Source organism: Micromys minutus (genome assembly GCF_963924665.1).
Source record: "Micromys minutus genome assembly, chromosome: 2".
NCBI classification, from domain to species: Eukaryota; Metazoa; Chordata; class Mammalia; order Rodentia; family Muridae; genus Micromys; species Micromys minutus.
In genome coordinates this window covers 75869598-75896630 of record NC_137971.1, presented here as the reverse complement: position 1 = coordinate 75896630, position 27033 = coordinate 75869598, and the positions used below count along the sequence as shown (strand labels likewise).

Below are 27033 nucleotides of genomic sequence, written 5' to 3'. Positions count from 1 at the left end.
AGCATGAGACCCCCTTCTCAGAAAAGTTTATTGACACGCCTGTGAGAAACCTGGCATCCTTCTATGGAGTGACGAGAAGTAGGACAGTCCATTGATGCCAAAGAGCTCACACCTTTCACCTTCACTTCTAAACTATGTCCAAATGTATGTTACATGTTAATGTGTGTAGTCATTCATTTTTCAGTAATTGTAGAAGACTGGAAACCATCTCATCATAGAGGCTGTGACAAAGTATAGCAGTCACTAAGATACATACAGTCCCATGAAGCATAAGATTTACAAGAGTATTTGATAGTTTCGTTTTTAAATGTGGGGTGGCAAACATATTTGAGAACTTATAGGAAACTGGTTAGTTGAATTGAGAGAAGAGGTAGGTTTGTAGTCAGGAAAGACAGCCTGAATTTAAACAAAAATTCCCTAAAAGCTATAAGTAGCAGGACATACTGTAATTGCAGCACCTGAGAGGCTAAATCATTAAGATCATCAGTTTGAGGTCAGTCTGGACTACATGTGGCAAGACTGTGCCTCAAAAGACTGAGGGGATATGGGGATGTAGTTAGTTGGCAGAGTTCTTGTCTAGCATGCATGAGCTCCAGGTTCAATCCCCAGTGCCACATAGATCAGGCATAACACCAGCGACACTTGGGAAATGGAGTTTGAGGTTTAGGGTCATCAGCTACCTGAGATCATCTCAAAACAGATAAACAGTGATACTCAGAATCCTAGTACTGGACAGGCAGAAGTGCTGCAAGCTCAAGGCCAGGCTAGCCTATAGTGAGTTTTAGGTTAGCCACAGCTATAAAGTAAAATGCTACCTCAAAAAAACAAACAAAAAAAAACCTTAGGTTGAAATTAAAGTTTTACATTTTGTGTTTGTGAGTACATTTATAGAAGCATGAGAGTCCCACTGGTGTGAAGGTCAGAGGATAACTTGTACTTGGTTCTCTTCTACCAGTTCTGGGGATTGAACCCAGATTCTTTACCTCACTGGTATAAAACAATTCAAAAGAACATTAATTTACAGCCAATACTCATCATCTTAACACTTAACCATTATTATTTTATATGTGGGCCCCAGGTTGACATGAAGTGTCTTCCTCTATCCATTATTCTTTTAAGAAAAAAAATTGTGTTTGCACAGGATCAAAGTCAGAAACATCACAAACCCCTATAGCTGGAGCTACAAGCTGTGGTGTGTGGCCTGGTGTGGGTGCTGGGAACCAAACTCGGGTCCTCGTAACCAATGAGCCATTGCTTGAGACACTGCTCCAGCCTTTACTCTTAGGGACAGTCCTCACTGAACTTAAGAGTTTACTGATCTGCTGGTGTTTGCCTCCACAGTGTGGGGTTGTATGTGCATTCCTATCATGCTATCTTTTTCATGGGTGCTGTGGAGTGAACTCAGGTCTTAGTGCTTGTATAACAAGCAACCTTACTCAACCGAGCCGTTGTCTTAGCCCAATAGTGAAACACTAAAGGGTATTTTAACCATGATTAACTGATCAGAAGCTTTAAATTAACCATCAACTAGTTAAGTGCTATGAATTCAGAACTAAGCCAAACACCTCTAAAATAGTGAAAATAATTGTGGAAAATATTTTCAATCATAATATTTAGCAACATGGATAGAATTTTTGTTAAATTGTACAATCCCAAGGATTTCTTGCTTAAAAACAAAAAAGGAGGGGGAATCACTTCCAAATTCCCTCGAGCTGTCTACTGGGCAAAGGCCAGCTAATTTCAACCGTAAACTTAAAAACAGCACACAGTAGATCCATTTGTTCACATTCATAGATAGCTTTATTCAGCCTTTAGAAAAATATATACAACAATCAGAACCATGGTTCTCTTAAATATTTTTAAATTAAAAGTGTGCAAGTGAGAAAAGATTGTTTCCACAGTCAGAACATCAATACTGGGTAAAGAAGGAGACAGGAATTTCTGCAGGTTAAGAACTCAGGAGGAGCAGCCTGTGGCTGCCAAGTGGCCAGTGCAGATCATACCTAAGAGATTGCTGTTTCCATTTGAAAACAGAGTTACTATTACATGCCTAGCTTTGAGTAAAACAGCTGAATGCTGGGCATATACAAACAGGTGTTGATTAAACCAAAACTTGCCATTTCAATTGGTATTAATTTGAATTTGGATATATTAGGATCTGTCAGTCATCATTCAAGTGCTAGCAGATGCAATAAAACTTCAGGGGTTTAAGGAGCTTGTTAATGTAATGTCATCTATTTCAGATTATATTCTTGCTTTCTCAACATTCTTCTGAATGATAGTGTTTGTGAAAAGTATTTTAGTTAGGTAGTCCTTGGAGTTCCAAGTGGTTTGAGAAGCTGAATATGAAAGCAACAGCAACAGCCTTAGTTGTTTCAATTCTGTCCTTTACCCTACACTGTTAAGTACTTCAGCCTACTCCCAAGTACATGGATCTCCCTCTACTGGTTCTGAGGCTTTTCCTGGAAATCAGTTTAATCAATGTACCAACCAGAGGCCAGTCTATCGTGAGATTTCCTAGGGACCTTGGAGTCAACATTATCAGTCACCTCTTGTTCTGCTTTTGCCAACTAAGCAAAACAATGAGACAAATGTCATTAGCAACATCAAGCTTTGGAGACTGCCCTTATGTGTCTGAAGGGGAGCTGAGTGAGAGAAAACAAGCAGTTACAACTGGAGGTCTCAATAAGAGTAAGAGGAGAGAGATGGGTATTTTGTTCTCTGTTCATCTATTTCCTGCTTTGTTTTCTTGATGCAACTAAATATCTCCTTAAATAGTGCTTTGTATTCTGGAGGTGTAGTGGTGGGGGAACTGATGGGCTCTGGGCTTACAGGGGTGGGTTCCCAGCCACTGGCCCCGGCCTCAGACTGCGTGACCAGTCCTGTCAGGTCCCTAGTCAGTAGTCTAGAGGTCTGCACAGCCTTGTGCGACAGTGAGTCTTTTTCCTGCTGGCACTTCTTCAGTAGCTCTTCATACTTCACTTTCAGGGCACTGTACTGAGTGTCCACTTCATGCAGAAGGGAGATGCCCCTCTGCTTCACAGCCTTAGCTCTCCTGATGCAAGTGTCCTCATGGTCCTTCACAATGTCATCCCCTGCCAGGCTGCTGAGCACTGTCTCACTGCTGCTGCGTTTCAGTGGTTTCCTATGTGCTTCTGGAACAGCCAGGAACATTTCCTCCAGCAGACTCTGGCTGGGCTCCTTGAAAGGAACAAACAGAGAGTCGGGTACCAGCTTCTCAACGCCATTCACAAAAGGATGCTCTGCCTGCAACATCTGCCGCATCTCAGCCACCTCTGCCTCCAGCTCCAGGGCCCGAGCTCGGTAAGCATCTGTGGCACCCAGCTGCTGCTCCAGCTCACTGTTCTCCTTCAGCACCACTTTATACTCCGCCTCCACGCTCACTCGCTTCTTCCTCTCTAGACTCAGCTGGGCCTGCAACATGGTCACTGCCTTTTTCAGGTGCTCATTTTCTTCTTCATCAGGGCTTTGTTGGCTATGCAAGGAAGTGATCTTCTCAGCAAACACGTGATCATACACAAAGTGTCTGTGAGGAAACACAGAAATATAGAAAGGTCAACTGGCACTGCAAAGGAGGCTACTTTTCAACTAAGTCTTTTAAAAGCTGTGACTTCAATTTTTAGCCCATTCCATTCTACAAGCAGTGGCTAAATGAAGCTATATAAGGCAGGTAAATTCTTGAAAGCAAACACAGTTTTTGTGACTGATTTTCCCCTAATATTAAAAGTAGTATAGAAACCCATAAAACCAACAGAATGCAGCTGCTTACTAGGAAATATAGCGGACAGAGGTTCTCATCACAAGTTGGAGATCACTATCAGCTGGGTGGTTAGAACCTGGAGCTCACACCATTAGTTTGGACATTGCTGGTCTGCTGCCTGGACCTATGGGGTTTCAGATGTTTTCCATAATGTGAACCCAAGGTTAAGGAATACAGTGTTTGGACCTTTAACCTTGAATACACATCAGAACCACCCTAAAGGGGCAGCTTTAGGTTCACATCTAGAAATTCTGACCTGAGGAGTTAGTATCTGCTGCACAAGTAATCTCACAGCACTTGGAGATGGAGGCAAGGAGGTCAGGAGTTTGAGGCCAACTGGGCCGAATGAGACCTCATCTCAAAATCCCAAACTGCCATAGGTAATGTGAGAAAAAGCAAAGTGTGAGAGACACAAACTGGCCCTTTCCTGTTCAGTCTGAGGCAGCTGTGCCTGTCTGTGGCATGGTTATGGAGCACTAACTCCTCATTAAAATGAAGGGTTGAGGACACACAGCATGTCCACTTTGACCATCATTCCTGGCTATCAACTGCAGTGCAATACATGTTTAGTAAGCACAGTCAAAACTGTAAATTATAAAGTCATTTCTTTAGGCGAAAATACTTTTCTTTTTGTCTTTTGAGACAAGGTCTCTGTGTAGTCCTAACCGTCCTAGAACTTGCTATGTTTTGGATTTGAACTCACAGAGCCTGGCTCTGCTTCCTGAGTGCTGGAATTAGAGGCATGAGCTACCAAACCCAGCTCCCAAAGTTTCCATTTTCTCTTTCATTCTAAAGTGAAATACAACTCCCAAATCTGTACTACAGTAGAAGCATTACTAATTTTAAACTAATATTTAACAAGTTAAAATGAAAAACTTTTCATAAAATGACTGTCAGCCATGAACTGTCACTGGGTGGTCTCCATCTACTGGATCCAGGATATGCACGCATGTGGGAGGCAAGGCAGGCTCTTACTGGCGGAGGTCATACAGCTCTTTCAGACAGGAGAAGCTGGGTGCTGGTTTCTCTTCATCGCATGCCTTCTGCCTCCCTCTTCCTTGGTTGGAGGACTTCAGCTCCTCCACTTGGCTCTGGAGGTGGTCAATGTTGGTTTGCAGACACTCAATTGTCTCTGTCAAGCTGTGAATAAAACAGAAGCCGGTCACTGCTTGTCAAATTAAGATAAAAACCAATTAAGGGGATTAGGTGTGAGCCTCTTAAACTTGGCTTTCTTGATTGGAAAGGACTTACAGTTAAAATCTTCCTACAAAACAAACAAACAAACAAACAAAACCCTTATCCTAGACTGCCCAAACCTTCTACAGGCACATTCTACTTCAAATTAAACTAATTCCCTTGTACACTGCCCCGTAACAGAAATTCTACCTCAGGATTTTCTGCTGTGAGGCCTTGCTCTCAGCAACTAGCTTCTGGTTGGTTTCTTCCAGTTCTCTCGCTGTAACATCTAACTGCTCATACACTTTTGCGTGCTGCTCATTCATTTGCCGTAGAAGCTCCACCTGCTTGGTCAGGTACTGTAAAAGAGGAGTGATATCAGGTAACACAATCAGATAAGATAACCTGCATGCTTAACACCAATTCTCTGGTTCTCCAACACCAACTAATACCAGGTGAGGGCTTAGGGCTTCCACCTGTGGGCTCAGCACCCTCCTGGCATGGGGATGTGTTTGCTAGCCCAGAAGCTCCCATAGCCTTAGTTTAGAATTCTGTCAAAGGCTTTGGTAATTAAAGTTGATTGATATCGGCCCACACCTCTCCTGTCTAGCTAATAATGTGGGTCATTCCTCATCCTATTACTCTGGACAATAATGGTTTTAGGAAGACTTTTAAAGCCAGAATCCAGGAACAAAGACCAAATGTGAATTTTTTACTATAATAGTGTCATAAGCTTACTTAATAAAAAAGAGAATGTTAAATCCCAACAAAACTACCTGTTTTAATAATGAAAGCGGCACAAACCATTCTTCATGTGCTTGGCTCCATTAATGCTTCTTACTTTCCATGAGGCTAGACTAATTTTACAAACTATATGCTCAATAAAAGGAAAACCCAAAATGAAATATGATAATCCCTCAAGAAAACTTGGAAAAACACGATAAAAGTTTAAACACATATGTTTAACAGACACTGGAGAGATGGATGACTCAGTGGTTAAGAGCACTTGTTCTTACAGAGGACACAAGGGTTCACTGCCAGCATCCATTCAACTGCTTTTTACCTCTCTTAGCTCCAGTTCCAAGGGATCTGTTCCTTCTAACTTCTGCAGGCATCAGGCACACACACAAGCTCATAGACACACATTCAGGCAAAACATTCATACAGATAAAAATAATAAATCTTAAAAAACAACAACCCCTTTTTCCTGAATGAGGCATTTCAGACAAAAGCTAGTGAAAAATACATAAATTTTACCAAATACTTTAACATATATCAAACTCCTGTTATTTCTATTCTACAGGAATGTTATCTCTACTATCCTTATTCATGAGACACTCAGAAGGGTATTTATTTTGGTCCTGCTAAGACTGCTTTCCGAAGATGGAGGATAAGGGTTAGACTAAGCACAATCTTAATACCACAGCTAGGTCACCCGGACCCCTCCCTACCCATTTCCACTTGGGCACACTAAAGCAGAGCTCATATCCCAAACAGAACACTCCCACTCCTTCAGACACAACCAGGAAGTGGGGGGGGGCGCTCTTGAAGTATAAGCATAAGGTAGCCGACTAGATCTTACAAACACTCCCTGAACACAGCTCTTCAAGTACAATCAGAGCCAAGTGACCTTTGTGGGATTTTTTTGTTTGTTTGTTTGTTTGGTTGGTTTTGGTTTTTTTGTTTTTTGTTTTCGAGAAGACGTCTGTTATATATCCTGGCCGTGCTGGCTCTGACCTCTGGCCCTCCTGACTCAGCCTCCTGACTACACCCTAGTACTAGGACTACAGGTGTGCAACACTTCCACTGGCTTTCAAGTCTTCTTTCGAAACACAGAGCTAACTGATATTCAGTGATCCAATATAGCCCCTTTCAGATACTTACATCAGTGGCAATGCACAGAGCTCACATCCTCTTTTTAACTCTTTAATTTTCTCATATAAATCCCAGGGCCAAAAGTGTTCTGAAATTTTGAGTTAACACCACCATCACTATTCCCAAACAAAATATATGTTTTTAACACCCTATGAGGTCTGGGCAGAATTCTGTAATTAAGCATTGATACTTTGGCATCAAAAAATGTGAAGATTACAAATTGCCTCAGATCAATTCAAGATTTGTTGATACCAAATAAATTTGCTGCAAACTTTATGGGGAAGACCCCAGTCAAATGTCTGGTGTTCAGAAGTGGTAAGTGGTTGTAGATGTTAGAAACTGCTAGACTAACACGGTTAAGTGAGCAACATTAGATGCAGCATGGCATATATGAAAATCCATTTATTCTTTGCTGCCTGAACCTCCACAAGTTTTTCATGATTCCTCGAAAAGGAACCATTCAACTTGTTACAGGAAACTACTTCAGACCTGTAGGAGAAAGCTTTGGTTCTGCCCTTAGCTCATCCACAGGAACTTGTTTAATTCCTTAGGACAACCAGACTGGGTCAAGTGCTTCGTTAGGATCAACAGAATATATATGATTAGGGTAGCAATACATGATTAATACATATGATTAGGCTCAGTGGTAAAGGCACTTGCTGCCAAGCCTGATGACTAGATTTTAATTTCCAGAGCTCACACTGAGGAAGGGAGAGCACTAACTCCTGTAAGTTGTCCTCTGACCTCCAAACATGCTGTCCCACATCTGCATACACACACACACACACACACACACACACACACACACTCAATGTAAATGCATATTGATTATAAACATTTCTAAGAGTTTATAATTTATATAAAGTCCTAAGTATTCTTTGGGTTTGATTCACAATAACCTTAAAAAAGGCAAATGTATAAACAGATAAATAATTTACAAAGAAACTATTCCTACATCCTCTACATTGGACATATATAAAAAGCCAGTTAATGAATGGAGTCTTTTAGTGAGTGACGACCAGAGCTATACAGGAGGTAGTGGTATTCCAGCTCACAGTAGAAGCTGAAGGTCCTTTGTCATTGCTAACTTTTCTGTGATTTCCTAATCAGGACCTCATGAGGCTATAAAGATTAGTATATATACAACCATGATATGTGGCTTCAGAATATGTGGTTTTGGCATAAGGACTGCTGAAGGCAGTTAAGAAACAGATGCAGGAAAGCTGTGTGTCCTCCATGCACTCTGTCTACCACTGAGCACAACTTTAGACTCTTCTGGGCCAGGAGTCAGCACTAGAGGAATCCAACCCAAAAGCTTTACTAGTTTGTATCTACTTGTCCTCAAGTTGCCACACTTAAAAGAGTCAAAGTCCTTTTCCTCCATCTAATCCCTGCTCTAAGAATATACTGTTCTTCACTATGATGTATGGATTAGGCTGGTTTCTCTAGAGTCACAGTACTTATGGGATATTTCTATGTATTAAGGAATTTAGTGGAATGACTTACAGTCTGCAATCCAACTAACCAACAATGGGCAACTGTGAATAGGAAGTCTAAGAGTCTAGTAGTTCCTCAGTTCCACAAGGCTGGGTGTTTCAGCTGGTCTTCTGTATAAGACAGAATCCTGAAGAAACAGGTCCTGACAGATGCACTGGCAGGTAAGTGTAAGCAGGCAAAAAAAAGGATGAACCCTTCCTTCTTTTTCCATGGTCCTTATGCAGTCCTCCAGCAGAAGGTTTGGCCCAGATTAAAGGTGTGTACCACCCTACCAAAGTAAGCTTTTTTTTACGTGGAACTTGCTCTGTCTCAGGCTGGCCTTAAATTCAGAGCTCTGCTTGTCTCTGTCTCCTGCAATTAAAAGCACGTACCACCTTGCCTGAGCCTAAGATTTTCATGGCCACTATACCTCAAGCTCCAGATCAAAAGCATTTGTCATCCAACACCTACAGGATCAAAAGCCTGTGTCTTCCAGCCTCACGTTCTGGATCACAAGTGTGCCCTCCATTTCTAGATTGTAGTTCATTGCAGATGTAGTCAAGCTGACAACCAGGAATATCTATCTCAGTGTGTAGGATAAACTCCAAAGTCACCTCTTAAGATAATCACTTCAGTATCTCTGATGTATGCATATACAAACACATGTTTTACTCCTGTTAAACTGTCCCCTCATATATGCACTTATTTACATGAAGGGTAATACACAGAGTCCAGTCTGTTATCTGACAAATGATGAAAGTATTCAGGAAGATATAGATACTGTCCTCTTTCTTTAGAATTAGTTTGTCTATGCAATGCTAAGATTCACCTGAAAGACAACTGCAGGGACCTAGATGGTTGTCCTCATCCCTACACACAAAAGGCGTTTTGTCAGAGGACCCACTGTTGTCTACACAGCACCTTGCCCTCATTCCTCCAAACAACAGGGCAATCAACTCAATTCTTGACTGTTACTGTCACTCTCTTTCTGGGAAGGGATGGCTACTGTTCTCTATGTGGCCCATTTCTGACATTTAGTAGGGATCACAACTTATTAGCTAAATAGCTATTTTAAGACCTCCATTCACAGCAGTTATGTCCAGGACCACACAAGTCAGAGTACAAATGTCAATGAAGGGTTGTTTAGTTTTGAAAGCTTCTGTGACGGGAAAAGCCTCCTAACCATAAATTCTCACTTAGATTCCCTATTCCCATGGCCCCAAGGTTACAATCAGAAACCCAAAGGGGAGATACTTATAATACATAGTTATAATACAAGTTAAGCTTCTTAAAAAAAAAAATCACCTTAGGCTTGTGGCCAACACACAAATGGGCCACTAAAAACACCTACGGAAGTGCCTCTTATTCATTATATAAAAATCTGTGATAAAAACACAATGAAGCCATTGAAGAACTTGTGATATCTTAGCCTTGGCTTTGAGGATAACCCAAGAATGCCAAGGAGCTTGTTTTCCTACATAGTAGGAGTTTAGTTTAATTAAATTAAGCCAAAATTAATCAGAAAAGCCATTCAGTCTTCAATAATCAGTCACTAACAACCTATAAGGAATCAACTGGTCAGCAACTTTAAGAAAAACTACTGGCTTCTAAGAAGTATGCAAGTTCAGCCTTGGACTCTAAATTAGTATTTTTTTCTTCACTCTGTATAGAAGGAAAAAGGTTATCTTTTCCACAATTCATCTTAAAGTCCATACACGAACTCAATTTTTCAGTTCAGAATCTGGGACACCACTGTTAGATTGAACAGATAAAAAAAAAAAAAAAAAAAAAAAAAAAAAAAAAAAAAGAGTTCTGGAAAAACAAAAACAAAAAACCACCAATTCAGGATGGGGGATGTGGGATTGGCAGTGAAGTAGACAAAAATGCCAGTTTAGGGCAAGAACATCAGGCTCAGCTGGTGACGTGCTTGCCTTGCAAACATGAGGACCTGAGTAGAGACCCCAGAACTCACCTTAAAAAAAATAAAAGATTCTAGCATAATGGTGTACACCTTTAACCCCAGCCCTGGGGAGACAGAACAAGTGGAGCTCTGTGAGGTGAGGTCAGCCTCGTCTACACAGGGAGTTCCAGGCCAGCCACAGTTATATAAAGAGATCCTCAAACAAAACGAAACAAAAACCACAAAAAACCCTGGAGATCTGGCTTTCCAGCAGTGTCTGTACTATCCTTTAGTTAAGGATTACAACCAAGTCTTTTAAATTTAGTGCAAAAATAATCTTTAATAATAGTGAAGAAATAATTCCTGATAAGTGATGGAAGGTATATTTCCCCTAATTACAGTAATGTATTTGCCATAGGACATACAGGGTTGGGAAGGAGGAATATGAAAATAAAGGTCACATATTAAAAGCATACCAAGTGGATTTTTGTGTGTATGAGTAGCGTGTGTGTGTGTGTGGAGGCCAGAGGCTGATACTAGATGTCTGCCTTTTATTTTTTTGTGACAGGGTCTCTCTGAATCTGGAGTTTACCCATAGACTACAATGGTTGTTGGGGTGCACTCTGCTGACACTATATTACAGACATATGCCATCATTCTTAGCTTTTATGTGGGTGTATGGGATCCAAACTCATGTTTGCCCGGCAACCACTTTACCAACTGAACCATCTCCCCAGGCCTAGAATTTGTTTTTAGAATTAAGACTCTTCCACTAAAAATATTCTGAAAAATGAATAAATAATGTGGAATAAATTATGATGTGATAATTACAGAAGTCCAAAACACAGCATCCCCATGATCTCACCATCCCTTCAGAGCACCGTGTACCAATGCAGTGCTAACATTTGTCTCCATTCCACAGTGAAGCAGACAGATCTGAGAGCTGATTTACATGGCTATTTGCAAATATAATCAAGAGCTTATGCCCAAAAGTCTCTGAATACATAGGCCAGTGACTCCTCCTCATGTCTACAAGTCTCCAGAGGTAGAGACGCCCAGTTAAGTACCCAGAACCTTTAAACTGTTCTCTAGTACCCAACAGGCATGCAGTGCACTTCAATACATACAGGTAAAACACTCATATACAGCTGGGCTTAGTGGCTCATGCCTTTAATCCTGGCACTTGGAAGTCAGAAGCAGTTAGATCTCAGAGTTTGAGGCCAGCCTGATTCCAGAGAATCAGAATTACATATTAAGACCCTGACTTAAAAACAATAAAACATACATAAAATAATAAAATATTAAAAAAAAAAAAAAGCTGACATGGCAGTGTATACCTGTAATCCCAGTCCTGGGGGGGGGGGGTAAAGACAGGAAGATTCCCTGGACTTAACCTAAATCTTCAGTGCTGGCATGTGTGCATGTACCTACAAGTACGTACGTACGTACACACACACACACACACACACACCATCCCCTCTATTCCCAAGAAGGAATGAATTCTTGCAAAATGGGATGCTGTGGAGTGGAGCTACTTCAACAGGCAAGTAGAACTCCTGTTGGGACAGTGCAAATGTCAAAGCAACAAAGTAACAAGAACACATGGCTGCAGGAGAGATACCCTCATATCCTGTTACCCTCCATGGCCTCCCTCTCCCATCCAGGATTTGAAAATAAGCAAACAAGAGCTACTTTTCTCTGTACTCTTTAAGAACTTAGATGTGCAGGGCGGCCACTGGCCACCAAGCCTGAAAACCTGTCTGATCCCTGGAACCCAAAGTAGGAGGAGGGACTCTACAAGTTATCCTCTGACCTCCACAGGCACCCAGGTGTGTGTGTGTGTGTGTGTGTGTGTGTGTGTGTGTGTGTGCATATACGAATGAAGGTGAGTAATAAATGTAATTTAAAAATTGGGTGTTCCAATCACTCAGACAAGCTGCAGGCCTTTCTGAAGCTAGTAAAACCAATACTTTCAATATCTTACTCAACGTTTTAAAAAAATTCAAGGGCTTGAGAGATGGTTCAGTAGATAAAAGCTATTGTTGCTACTCCAGAGAATCAGACTTCAATTCCTAGTACCCATATATTGCCTCACAATTGTCTATAACTCCAGTTCCACAAAATCTGATGCTCTCTCTGGTTCTCATGGGCACAAGGTAGACACATGAGGCATAGGCTTGAATGCAGAAAAAAATACTTATACACATAATATTTTATAAATCATAATAAAACTTTAGAAAAAAAATTTTTTTGTCACAAAGTCTCAACTATGTAATCCTGGCTGACCCAGTGGTACCCACTATGCAGACCAGGCTGGCCTTGAACTCAGAGATCTGCCCATCTCTGCCTCCCAAGTAGAGGGATTCAAGTCATGATTTACCACACACAGTTCAATTTACTTTAAAACAAACAAACAAAACAAGCAAAAATGTTCTAAATTTTCATTTATGGATCATCTGGGTGTGTGTGGATCGTCTGGGTGTGTGTGGATCGTCTGGGTGTGTATGGATCGTCTGGGTGTGTGTGGATCGTCTGGGTGTGTGTGGATCGTCAGGGTGCGTGTGGATCGTCTGGGTGCGTGTGGATCGTCTGGGTGCGTGTGGATCGTCTGGGTGCGTGTGGATCGTCTGGGTGCGTGTGGATCGTCAGGGTGCGTGTGGATCGTCTGGCTACATGAATGCCGTGACACAATTGTAGAGTCAAACAACTTGTGTCAGTTTTCTCCTCCCACTCTAAGTTCCAAGGAAAGTCATCTCGATAGCCATTTTTAAACATCAAAAACAATACATAAAACCACTGACATCTTTTCTGATAACTATTTGAAATGCACTAACAGCCTTTGGAAGAACATTTGTATTAGTGTTATAATCAGTCTTTCTTTGGAAACTGAACATCATAGCATACATCTTTAGTCCTAGCACTTGAGAGGCAGAGGCAGACAGATCTCTGCAAATCTGAGGCCAGCCTGGTATGAGTTCTAGGATAGCCAGGGCTATAATTGCCCCCCCCCCCCCCCCCGTTCTTCATAGTAAGTCTTAGAGACTTCCTCCTACTGCTCTCACCAGATGACCCGGACCCCTCATCACCTCTCGTTAGTTAGGGTAAGTGATGACCTTTTGGTTCTCAATCATAACTGTTTTTCTTTCTCTTTCTAAATTTTCAAGATAGGGTTTTTCTATATAACCCTAGATGTCCTGGAACTCACTCTGTGGATCAGGCTGGTCTCAAACTCACAGGTCTACCTGCCTGGGCTCCGGTGCCAAAGATTAAAGGTGTGTATTACTACGCCTGGCTTATTATTTTTGTAAATTAAAAGACAACAGCACCCCCACCCCATGCTTTAATTACTTGTCTAGTGAGAAAACTGTCAATCAACATTTTGAAAAGCTTAGGGCCCAGGAGCCGTTAACTCGAGGATAGAAAGCATGCCATCCACAGCAGCAAATGAAACCCAAGAAAAAGTCCAGTTAAAACTCACACAGGTCCTTGCACTCATATGAAACTCAAACAGGCATTTGGGTGGGGTCTGGCTACTGGGGTTGTGAATGGCTGATAACATTTTCATTCCTTATGTGTGTTGGCTACACCAGTATGTTTACTTCACAAGAATTTGTAAAGGCTGAGGCAGGAGGACTGAGTCTCAAACCGACCCAGATTGCATAACAACACTTTCTGTCTCAAATAAGCAAGTAAGTACCAAGAATTTTACTAATTCTCTAAGTTTAAGTACAGGTAGTTTAAACTATAAAATCAAATACTGTGTTAAAACAAACCTTCTTACCTAACTCAAAATCTGGAATGACGTTTAGCTGGAGGGAAGGAGGTGCCACTAAAGAGTATGCAGGGAATGTCACCAGTGTGGGCAGTTCTCTCCCCTGAGCACTGGGGTGTGCACAAGTCTTTGTATGTGTACTGTTCTGCATGTTCATGCTTTCTGTGTATCTTCCATGTTGCATAACTCATTTTTAAAAGAAAAAAAACTTTAAGTACAACTACATTTTGCTTTACATATTGGCAAATATTAGGTTATTTCTTGTATACTTTCCCAAGGTTGAAGAGAAAACTTTATTTTTTGATCAGAGCAGACTTACATACTAGGAAAACATAAAGAAAGTGTCTTTGGTGGTTCAATTTCTCAAAGATTACTCAGAAGTTTCTATCTGCAAGTGCTATCTCAGCAGTGTAGACAACCGCAGAGAGCCCCAGAGGATAGACCACTCCCACTCAGCCAATTACCTCAATTTCCTGTAACTGCTCCTGATTGGTTGTATACATCTGCTGAAGAGAATCCTCCAACTCTGTGTTCCGATCCAGAAGCGTCTTTCCAAGTTCAGCAGCAAGCTGGAGATCTAGCACAACAAACAATGCTTAGGAGCAGCAAGTCCAATAAGCTCACTTCAACATTTTATATAAGCCGGTTCTTAAAATAAATGAAGCACATCTCAACACACACAAGTCAGATCCCAACAGAACACAGAATGGCCTAAAAGAAAGCTGAGTCCTACTTAAAATTCAGTTGGCTTGGGTACTTGGCTAGCAGGTGAAGTACTATCTTATGCACCTTGTCAGACATGAAAGACAGCGGTCTACTTCATAGAGATGTGGGATTTATTTCGGGAATTACCATTCCACTCTTTCAATTCTAAAATCATCATTTGGTAAAAGACTCATTCAAATCCTGACATTCTGCTTTTGATATGAATCCTTGAGCCAAAAACATAGGCCTCTGCCTCCAAAATTTCTACCAAGCCACTGTGAACACAATTGTCAAAGCAAAGTTTGTTGTCTGTACTCTTAATTTTTTTCTTTGAGTGAGTGAGTGAGTGAGAGAGAGAGAGAGAGAGAGAGAGAGAGAGAGAGAGAGAGAGAGAGAGAGGGAGAGAGAGGGAGAGAGTATGAGAGTTTATGTACCACTGAAGGTCAGAAGCAAGTATTGGATCCCACGGAACTTGAATTACATGTGGTTGTGAACTATTGATGTGGGTGCTAAGAAACTAATCCAGGTCCTGCACAAAAGCAGGACATGCTCTTAATGACTGAGCTCTCTCTCCAACCTCCAATATCCTAGACTCTCAAGGTAATTAAATGAAATGAAGAAGTACACCAGTGGTGAAGATAACTTGTGTCACAAGTCTGACTCTCCCAACCCTAATTCCTATCATATCTTTTTTGTTTTGTTTCGGTTTTCAAGACAGGGTTTCTCTGTGAGGCCTGACTGTCCTGGAACTCAGAGAGATCTGCCTGTCTCTGCCTCCTGAGTGCTAGGATTAAAGGCATATGCCACTACCACCCAGCCCTATCAGCAGTATGACTTTGCTTCACACTTCCCTTAAACATGGGTCCAGGTGCTATTTTATTCCACCCCTACCTCTCTGCCCTGGCTGCCCTGGGAAGTCATAGCAATTCTCCTTCAGCTTCCCACATGCCAGGATTACAAGTGAGCCACCACATCTGGCTTCTCTGTTTTACAGCTTGTTTGTCAATTACTTTCTTAGGCATATGTGCAAATAAAACAGGTTTTGCTATATTATATTACAATCCCAGGAATAGAAACTTAGCAATAATATACAAAGAAAAACACCCTGACAGAATAGATAATCTCAAGAGACACCTATGCCCTGTCCTCCAAATAATTAAAATCTCCCTCAGGAAGCCCTACCAGGGGAAAGGAAAGGCTGTGTCCCACACAGTTCTGACTGACAACTCATCAGCCCACCTTACAGGACAGACCAGAGCTGAAACTATGTGGGCAGGGTCACCTACATCTCACCTTAGTAATCCCTGAATGGACATGGGGGTGCAGCCATTGGGCTCCTCATATTTGTTCCTCTTCCCAGTATAGCCATGTTAAATACATCTTCTGTTTTTCCACTATCATCTGTCTCTTTAATGGTGTATTAAAGATAGGTGGCTGAGCTTAACGTGCTGGGGTTGCCAGAGCACAAGGTTTTTACTTTAAAATCCTGGCAATTATGGTGACACAGGTAATTGAGACAATTATCTGTGTGGTGCATTTTATGGGCCAGCTCTATGATATATAGTGGGAAATGTAATGACCTCTAGGCAGGAAGGTATAAGGCCCAGATCTAAGGAACATTTTCTAGAACAGTGATTTTAAGTGTTTTCATTTTTATTTGAACTGTGTTTCTGTTTGTGTGGGTGTGTAAATGAGTGTAGAGTCCACAGAGGCCAGAGTTGGAATCACAGATGGCTGTAGGCTACCTCATGTGGGTGCTAGAGACTGAACTTTGGCTCTTAGAAAGAACAGTATGCACTGGCTGGTTTTGTGTGAACTTGACACAAGCTGGAGTTATCACAGAGAAAGGAGCCTCAGTTGGGGAAATGCCTCCATGAGGTCCAGCTGTAAGGCATTTTCTCAACTAGTGATCAAGGGGGGAAGGCCCAGCCCAGTGTGGGTGGTGCCATCCCTGGGCTGGTAGACCTGGGTTCTGTAAGAAAGCAGGTTGAGCAAGCCAGTAAGTAACATCCCTCCATGGCTTCTGCATCAGCTCCTGCTTCCTGACCTGCTTGAGTTCCAGTCCTGACTTCCTTTGGTGATGAACAGCAATGTGGAAGTGTAAGCTGAATAAACCTTTTCCGCCCCAACTTCCTGCTGCTGCTTCTTCCTTCTTTTTCTTTCTTTCTTTCTTTCTTCTTTTTTTAAAAAGATTTATTTGTATGTGAGTACACTGTAGCTGTCTTCAGACACCAGAAGAGGGCATCAGATCCCATTACAGATGGTTGTGAGCCACCATGTGGTTGCTGGGAATTGAACTCAGGACCTCTGGAAGAGCAGTCAGTGCTCTTAATCACTGAGCCATCTCTCCAGCCCACCAACTTGCTTCTTGATCATAATTTGTGTGTGTGTGAAGGAATAGAAACCCTTAATAAGACACAGTACATGCTCTTAACTGCTGAGCCATCTTCCTAACCCCCATACAGTGATTGTAAAGGTCTCTAAACTTAATTGTCTTGTTTTGAGAAACAACTATTCTGTTAATATCAGACTGTAAATATTAAATGGAATAATACAGAACAGTTTTTCCAAACTAAGTTGCCATTGGCTTAAAGTTGCAAGCATTGGTTTAAAGATGTCTGCTGATAAGCACCTATTCTAAAGTCTGGCTACAAGAACAGAATGGGTGAAGCTCCTACTCTGTTGAGTTTTCTAAGCTGCTAGGGGAAGCTAAAGAGTACATAAACACTAAATTTTCAAATGTGATAGCACCATTACCACCCAAATGACAACTGTATTCACATCATATACACAATACACACATACATGAATACGTACAATATTCAGGAAGATCAGATTCTGCTTTGGGTACTGGGGAATATAAGGAATTCAGATTTTAAGAATTGTTTATCTTTTTTGGAGCCGATAGCCTATGAGAGAAAGCAGCACAACAGAATATAAAACAGAACACCACATACGTGAGAGACCATGTAAAGCAAGGAAGTGTATGGAGGAGTTTGGAAGAGAGGCTAAACTACGGTGATGCTACAAGAGAGATGTCAAGAAACTGAGGAAGTGTCCATCTGAGCGAACAGAATTCCAGGCAGAGGCAAGGCAAGCGCAAAGGTCCTGGGAGGAATCCTAAGTGAAGCTTTTAAGGAGGCCATGCTGAAGCAGAGGAGGACATTGAAAGTAAATTAGAGTGACTCCAAGGTAGGCCAGCTCGGGCAGGACTAAACTAGAAAGATCAAGCATTGCTTTTTACTCCAAAGTAGGTGGAGAGACTAGGGAGGCTTGGCAGGCTGGTTCTGGCTGCCACACAAACAGGTCAAATGAGACACAGAACACAGTGAGAGGACACTATAAGCAGGAGTGAGAAAGGATGGTGCCTCAGAGCAGACACTGGCAATGGAGAAAATGAAAAGACTTCAACATGACTACAAAGTAAAAGCTGAAAGGATTTGTTGATTAATTTGATACTGACTATAAGGGCAAAAAGATAAATTATGTAAGGAGGAATCTAAATTTAGGTATGGCTTGAAAGATGGGAAGTCATCATGGAAGAGCCAGGAAATAACTTATTCTATAATCTGGCAAACAGCCAGAAGGAAGAAAGCAAGAAAAGAGAGTGGAGTGAGTGAGATGGGGAAGCAGCCAAAGAGCAATCATGTGAGATGTTACAAGCCATGGCAGAGACATTTTAAATTGCATCCAATGCGATGGTAAATTACTTCAGCTACTGGAATACAAATATGTATCATGAAATATAGTAATACCCAAATATAGTCAACAACATAGTATTGTGCTGGGTTGGTTTTCCCTCTCCAAAAAGACAGGGGTTGGGGGGAAGCAGGGGGACAAAGCAACAAAACCTACCACACACCAGTCCAGACCAACTCCAAACACATACTTTTTTAGTGTATCTTGATTATGTGTTTACCTTCCTCAACTATTCCCAGATCCTCCCCGGGATTGGAGAGAAGCAAAAGGAGGAACTATGAGGAAAAACAACTAACACTAAAGACCATTTGGAAAACCATGTGGAAATCTACTGTAGAAGCTTACACACACACACACATGCACACACACACACACACACACACACACACACACACACACACACACACTAAAGGAATATAAATGGAGTCACCAAATAATAGGGAAACAATGCCTGAACTAGACATCTTATGCCACCAAGTAAAAGCCCCAGTGCCAAGCATGGGTTGCATTTTGTCGAGTAATTGACCAAAGGGGTTCCCTGGAAGCCCCCAAACATCACAATCTATTGGTTGCTTTCCACAACCTAATGGTAAGGCACTATTGGTGAAGACAACACTTAGGTCATGTTATTGAACCCAAAGCAGAGCTGGTACCAAACCAGAAGCTCTACCCCTAACGAACCCGTGATGCTGGAAGGTACTTTGGACATTAACCACCTAGCTACAAACCCTGTGACCTACAATAGTGGCTTGCCTGCAAGATATACTGGTGCAATAGGAGCACAATGTTATGGGAGCCAACCACTTTTTCTTAAAATTATCATTAGATTTAAGATCCATTCCATGAGCTAGAACCTATACCTGATACTACTAAAGTATGTCTCTGTGGGCTTGTCTACCAGTCTCTTTGTTCCCCAAAATTACTACTCTGAGAGTTCTTAAGTATGAATAAATACCTAGGTCCAAAGCTTTGGCTTGTTCCCTGACTAGCTCATAAATTACCCATTTATTCTATTCTTAGTCCCATCATATGGTTACCTCTCCTCAGGGTTAGGGCCCAATATCCTTGCCAGACTTACCTAGAATTCTCTCTCCCGGATGTCCCACCTACTAATCTTGACTCAAGCTTATTAGCCATAGGTTTTTTATTAACAGGTGATACTTCCACACAGTATGAAAAGATTCTCTCTACAAAAGTGGCCAAAAACCTCAGACTATTGGGCTATGGGCCTAAGGAGAAAATGATGTTTCTTCTTGAAATAAAGATCCCACTGTGGACCAGACTGACCTCTAATTGAAAACTGTCATGTTCATCCTGCCAAGCAGCTGAGATTAAACTATGTGTACCACATATACCCATATTCACCTTACAAATTTATCACTATTTAAAAATGAAACCATACTGATAGTTGCTAAAATGTGTTCTCTTATAATTTTTTTTTTAATCCTAGGATGTTTATTTACAAGGATGTATGTTTACAAAGGTAAAAGCCTGATCCTTAAAACTGGCTTCTCAATTTAAGTTGGATTTCTGGTATAGGGCATGGGCACTAGGACCTTCAAACTTTTTGGATTCGCAGCGACAGGGGTTAGCTACCAAAAGGGTTCAATCGTACTGGATGAGGATATCTTTGATCTCCTTCTTAGAGGCTTCATCCAAATATTTTTGGTAATAAGCCACCAGGGGACGTCCATTCACCTTGATGAGCCCTTTCCCTCGTTTGCAGTGGGCCACAGCTGTGGCTGTCTTCTTATGTCGGAAGACCTGAATGGACTGCAGTGGAACTTGAACGGCATAGTTACAAGCTACAAGCGCGAACACGAGCTCCTCACTGCGTGGCACCGCCACCAGAAAAGCCTCTTAAAATTGTAGTAATATTAAAAATATTTATTACTGTTACTACATTAAGGCCAGTAAAGAAGCCAATCAAATTCCATATTGTATTCACAAGCTAAAACCTTTTACCACCTTAAAGCATTTAAGAGACATTAATCTTGGCATGACCCAGCTTTTTCAGATGAGACAACCTGAAGGACAAAACTATTCAAGTACTCAACCAAATACGCACGGTGAGTCACAGACAGAAACTAAAGGTTCTAACTCAGGACCCCAGGACTCTTCATCTACATCTGCACAGTGTTTTCTTCTCCCATCTCTAGGTCCTTGCGCATACAAGGCAAGTAAGTGCTCTAAAGTAACCACCGCTTTCTCCTTCAACTGGAGTCTCACTACATAACCCAGGCTGGTCGTAAACTCAATCTTTCTGCCTCACATCATCAGTGCTGGAATTATAAGCATGCCTGCCCACCCCCATGCCTGGCTGTGAGGTAGATTGTTTTTCTCCCTTCTTCAGTGCTAGGGCTCAAACCCTGGGCTCTATTACATTTTAAACAAGTACTTAACCACTGAACTAAATGCTCAAACCCATGTCTGCATAGTTTCAAGGCTGAAGAAAGATATGTTCACATACTAACTACTTTAAGGGGGAAATTATAATTCTCCCTAGTCTAGGGCTTTAGTCACTTGTGAGTGACAGCAAGGAGAAATGAGTTCAGACATTTGGGTGTTTCTGGCCAGCTTTCAGTAAGTGACAGAACATCTCCACCCAGCCAAATTACTAGCCTTTTTCACTGAATGAAAAAAACTATAATTGAACATGGTGAAAGACTGACATCTGTACTCTCAGCACTTTGGAGGCAGAAACAGGAGGATTGCCACAAGTTCAAAGCCACACACAGATACATAAGTCGTGTGTGTGTGTGTGTGTGTGTGTGTGTGTGTGTGTGTGTGTGTGTATGTCACACAGTAGTAAGCGAAACTGTCTAGGGAGATGACAAAGGGTGAACAGCAGATAATGGAAGGAGTAGCCTCATCATGCACTATCTCCTCATAAGAGAATGTTTGTACACAACACTACCATATGCAATGAATATACATAATGGGAAACATAAAAAACACAAAATAAAAAACAATTCTCACAAAATAAAGGCCACTTCTCACTAATTAAAAAATAAATAAAACCAAACTAGTCAATTGAACCTACAAAGACTTTTGAGCTGAAACTTCTTCGGAATCAAGACCCCAGGTCCTCACGCACTTCCACTCAGTCATGAACTGCTTATGCCAATTACAACAGCCAGCAGCATGTTTCCTGCTACTGTAGAGGTCGGACATAGCCTCCCTTGTTTCCCATTAGCTAACAACAAATAAAAATTTGAGACTCATCTTCATCTCAGTCCTTAGTTCCAGTTAAAGAGTCCACACTAGGCTCAGTAAGCTGAAGCTTCAGTCTCTTGAATATTTCATGGAATGTTTAGAACTCTAGCAAGTCAGAGCGTAACTACAAGAATGCACCCATGAGGTCACACTGTATAATAGGACATTACTTCATCTGTTAGTGTAAAGACACCCGACTGTTTCAGTCTTTAAAACACATCATTTCCTGTTGTGTAGCATCTGACCTCCAGAACCAAAAAGAGCTAAAAGCTGGCAGGAAGCCCAAGAAGCGTTTCTAAGTAATTGGTGGAGGGAACGGGAGAATGCTGAAAGCCCTTTAATTTTAATTTTAATTAATGCACAAAAGGAAGGGAAAGCTTATACTTGCAAAGCTTTGCACACCTGTTTATATATTACAATAAGGATTTCCATTGTTTTTTCTAAATCCAACTGAACTGGCCTGGCTTAGGCAGTCACTATATATATCATAGATTTACAATGTATCAGTGATCTATACCTTTGGTATTCTTTTATTAACCAGTCTTGGCAGGTAAAAAATTTTTCCTTTAATGCTAGGGACATCATACTCAAAAAAGCAAGGGCTCTAGAATGGAGTTACATTCTGAGCCCATTTATGCTCTACTTTCAATGTGGGCTGCTAGCTTTAAATAATATTCACTCAGTCTTGCACTTGGGCAAAAACATTAGCAATAGTAGCTGACTGCTATTTTTTAAAAGATCTTCCAGACTTTATTGCGGTCTTTTTATTTTACTTGTTTCTTAAACACGAACAAATAAGAAAGCTGAGGATGGTATTTTATTTGTTGTAATCTGCAGCAGTAATTCAGTAACACGAAGGCTGAAAGCTTTTCCTATTACACAGTCAAATGCGTCATCTGGTGACGTTCCTACCAATGTCTAGTGCCAACATTACTGTAATTGAGATCACATACACAACTTCAACGTAAACATACAAAAAAACCCAGTAGTGTCGGTTTTAATGACACTCTAAACAATGATTCAGCAATTAAGTGCACATTAGAAATTCAAGGATGAGCTCATTCTGAAATTTAGAAAGGCCTACTCATCTTGCAAACGACTTTCAGTATTCCTTCAAACTACGACTTCATCTGGTGACCTATACACCTGCAACCCAAACCCTTGTTCTAAAGCTTGCAAAGTGCAAGTGGCAGTTGGTCTAAAGGAAAGCCAGCCTTTGAAGCCTTTCCACCTTGTTCTTGGGGCCACATTTCAAAACAAGTGCCATCATTACCTACAAGGAAGGCTCCTGCTGTCCCAGAAAGGATTGTGCCTAGAGATTACTGTCAGTGTTCTCAGCCTGCCAACTCAGTCCTCTAACAAAAGTCTCCTCACCAAAGCATCTCTGCCTCTGCGCAGCTTTACATGTAACAAGATATGAATAGAAGACCATAGTTGACTGAGGTAAGAATGTTTTTGTTATTCTAGAAAGGCAGGCCCTAACAAAGTTTAACACGGTTTGTCTATTAAATAATGGCAGCTATTACTAGATGAAAAAAAATGTAATACTCCTAATACTTTAGAAAAGAACTTCAGATCCACCTGGAAAGGTGTGTGCCACTCTATGCTCAGCTGGATTTTTTATTTTTTTTTCTTTTTCTGGTAAGTTGTTTTATGAAGCAGGCCACGGGCTCAGAGGTTAAGTGCACTTGCTGCTCTTGCAGAGGACCTAGGTTCAGTTCCCAGCACCCACATGGTGGATTACTTGTTTACAACTCCAGTTTCAGGGGATCCGACATCATCTTCTAGTATATATACATACACACAGGCAAACATACATATAAAAAAAATAAAAATAAAAATAAAAATGTGCTAAGAGGGCAAAGGAAGGAATTTGCCTTCTAAGCCTGGGGAGCAGAGTCTGATCCTGGGAAGCCATGTTAAGGTGATAGAGATCTGCCACCACAAAGCTGTTCTATGACCTCTACACGTGTACATGGCATACACCTCGCTTCCAACACACAGTAAGATACTGAAGAGAAACAAGGCATGGCAATCTCATCATTCAGCAGACTGAGGCAGGAAGACTGCTTTGAGTGTGAGGTTGCCTGAGTTACACACCAAGACCCGATCTCAGAAAGTAAGAACTGGTAAGATGGCTCAGCGGGTAATAGCACTGGCCATTAAACCTGACAGCCTGAGTTCAGCTGCCAGGACCCACATGGAGAAACGAGAACTGACTCCCACAGGTCTTTCTCTGACTTCCATATACACTCTGGCTGGTTTCGTGTCAACTGATGTACTATCGTTAGAAAGGAGAGAGCCAAAATTGGGAAATACCTCCACAAGATTGGACTGTACATAAGCCTGTAGGTTTTTTTTTCCTTAATTAGTGACTGATGTGGAAGCACCCAGCCTATTGTGAGATTTTTGTAAAGCATTTTAGGCCATCTATCCAATACAAATCTACGTAAGTTAATAAAGAAGATCATAAAGAACACATGGTAAGATTTGACTAGAGTTCCTTAATCTACACAAAGAGACAGAGCTGTTCCCAAACTATTTAGTAACAAATGCTGAGGGTGTACATTTACCAGCATCTCCAGATGTCTCTAGTGAGTGGATTCAAGCATCCCACTGAGTGGGAGTCCTGTCTCCCTTAATATTTGGCTACAACAAGTGGTACCACTGCCTACATCAATACCTAGGTCAGAAAAAAACGGTTCTTGAGAAATAGCTGTAAACTCTGTTCAAACGTTCTAGGCTGGCTCAGGGGTATACTGCTTACCTAGCATGCATTGAGGGCCTAGGCTCAATCCTAGCACAGCATGTATACAAACTGTTTAATATATAAGTTAGCAACATTAGGAAAGATTCTTTCAGAGGTATATTAATGAGTTAACAGGACTTCGTATCTTCCATTTGTACTTTATATGGCCGTTTATGATACAGAAGCCATGACAAAGTCCACTGTGATAATATGTAAAGGCTTTAGGAAAGTAGAGAAGAAATTCCAAAAGGAAATCAACAGTAAATCAGCCCAGAGGTTATGGGTTGTTAGACTTGAAGATGTGACGCTTTCATCTGGATCAGAAGTTAAGAATTCCACACACAGCCCCAAACATATTTTGTTTACCACTCAGTAGACTGAGATAGTGCAACTGTTTGTTCCTGATAACCTCCTGTGGAGGGAGGGGGGTTCGGCTGGTGGGTGGACTAGGGCACTAGACTGAAGAGAGCTGAAAATATTAATCTTGTGTGAGAGCTTCAGTTCAGGCCATCAAATACTAAATTAAGTTTCTATTATTATATGTTATATATTATGTTAGAGATGGGAGACCGACCTGTCCTTGAAGGTTTTGCATCCTTCTTAAATCTGGTAAAGAAAAATCTCTTGCTTGGATTATGTGAACTGCTTTCATGTAATAAAATGCTGCAATCGCATGGTGGTGGCTTCAGTCCTTAAGTATCAAAGTAGGTCATCAATCCTTATGGGGCAAATCCGAAGTAGGCTAAAGGTGTAACAAATTAGTCTTCTGGACACGGAGAAATGTGACGGCAAACTGGCATTGTAAATGCTAGGCAGCTTCAATGACAGTAGTTCAGGGATCTAACTGGGCATATTAAGAAATCAAGACAGACAGAAACTTTAAAAAAAAAAAAAAAAAGCCAATTACCACTTCTCCAAAGAGCTACCTGTTTTCTTTTTCTATTTTCTAAGTACAGGTCATTCAAGCCCACATTTTCCCCGTCAGATTCAGTGGAATTGTGAACAAGCAGCCAACTCACAAAGATATTAATTTTCACGAAAAGTTTGCAGTATATATATTTACGTAATAAATAATTATACGGAATAGCACAAACAGGATGCTTAAAGGGACTCCTGAGGATCCCTCTGTATGGTGGTAGAGAATGTCTACCAGTCTCCCTGACAGTATCTACTTCAGCCAGAGGTAACTATTGCGGCACCTGATGCTACTGGAAGAATTTAAGGAGCCTATCAGGGTGTTAAGGGTCTACCAGTGTCCCCAAACACAAACTCCTGCTATGGATGTGCAAGAAAATGGGCCATGGGCTTCAGACTGGGGCACTCTTGAGACTGTCTCTGGAGATGCCGCGATGTAAGAAAACCAAGGCACGATTATTTTTAATTGAAAACTCGGATGCAATGTTAAGGGCATAACAGAGCTGCCCTCAAATAATTTTTTTTAGCCCCTAATGAACGATGGCTAAGTAATAAATTAAAACACAAAACAAAACAGTTTAACATCCAACTGGATTAAGTTGTAAACTGGGATGCTAAGATCTGAATAGGGTCTAAAGGCTCCTCATTTCAAGTGTGTGTGGCATCAAAAGTACTCGCTCCTATATTCGGCTTCAGGGAATCCACTTAAATCGTTTAGCCTCTGCTTTCTGGAAAACGGGATAACAAAAAATTATTCCCACAGAGTGATGGCTTGGGTACCGCACAGCAGTACTGCCCCCCCCCACACACACACACACCTGCAACGGCTTGCATAGTCTGCGGACCATGAAAGGCGAAGTGGGGCGGGCAGGGCAGCACGACCCGGAGCCAGGTCAGCAGCTCGCTTCTAGAGCAGGGCAAGCTGATTCACCCCTGCCTACCCCAGTCCACTAAGGAGATGGATCCGCTCATCCCCCCCTACCCCACCCCCGCAAGCGCTTTCATAAAGCGCCAAGCACCGGCCAGTGTGGCGCATCCGCAGGGCCAAGGGCCGCGCGCGCTTGCTCTCTGTTGTCGGGATGGGCGGATCCGTTGCCAGGTGAGCGCGAGTAGCCCCCGGCCGCGCATCCCAAACCTCCAGCCTAAGGAACTTTCTAGCACTTTCCACGCCTGCCACCCCCCCATTCCCACCCCCAAACCTCCGGCGACCTCGACCTCACCCTCACCTTGCTGTAGGTCCCGGTGGTCGTACCAGGGCTCATCCTCCATCTCGAACTCCTCCACCAGGTTATCTGCTAGCATGTCGCCGGGGACGTCCGGGGGCAGCGGGCTTTGCCGCCGCCCTGGCGTTTCGGCCGCTGCCCCGGGCTCTCCCCCGGTCCTGCCACCCTCAGCCAGAGCCACCCTTGGGCGGGACACACCGGTCCCGCCGCCGCTTCGCGACACCCAACGGCCGGCCGGCCGGCGCCCTACCGAGCGCGCCCCGGGTGGCGCCGGGAGCCGGCTCCTCACGCCCGCAGTCCGGCCCAACGTGGCACTTTGGCAGAACCCTCCCAAGCCGGGGAGCCGATTCAAACCCGGGAGGCTCCTTGACCAATCATGAATGAGCCGCTTATAGAGTGACAATGACTTTAGCCAATAGAATATCAAAAAAGGTCGCGGGTCCGAGGAACATCAGCCAATAAAGGCTTAGGAAGGAACAAAGGAGGCGGGGAAAGGCGAAGAGGGTGCGGTCGGCAACTCCTCCTCTTTTGTCTGCGTCGCGTCTC

General features: G+C 42.2%; 1 protein-coding gene across 1 annotated transcript; it reads right to left on the bottom strand.

Annotated features, from left to right (window-relative positions):
* Positions 1-1878: 1878 nt before the first annotated feature.
* On the bottom strand, positions 1879-26725 carry CDR2 (cerebellar degeneration related protein 2). Its single transcript, XM_080911538.1, has 5 exons — positions 26491-26725; positions 14445-14557; positions 5168-5316; positions 4757-4921; positions 1879-3547 (listed from the first exon to the last, which is right to left on the bottom strand). The coding sequence occupies exons 1-5, from the start codon at positions 26564-26566 to the stop codon at positions 2683-2685; spliced, it is 1368 nt and encodes a 455-aa protein (XP_080767664.1). The 5' UTR covers positions 26567-26725; the 3' UTR covers positions 1879-2682.
* Positions 26726-27033: the final 308 nt, after the last annotated feature.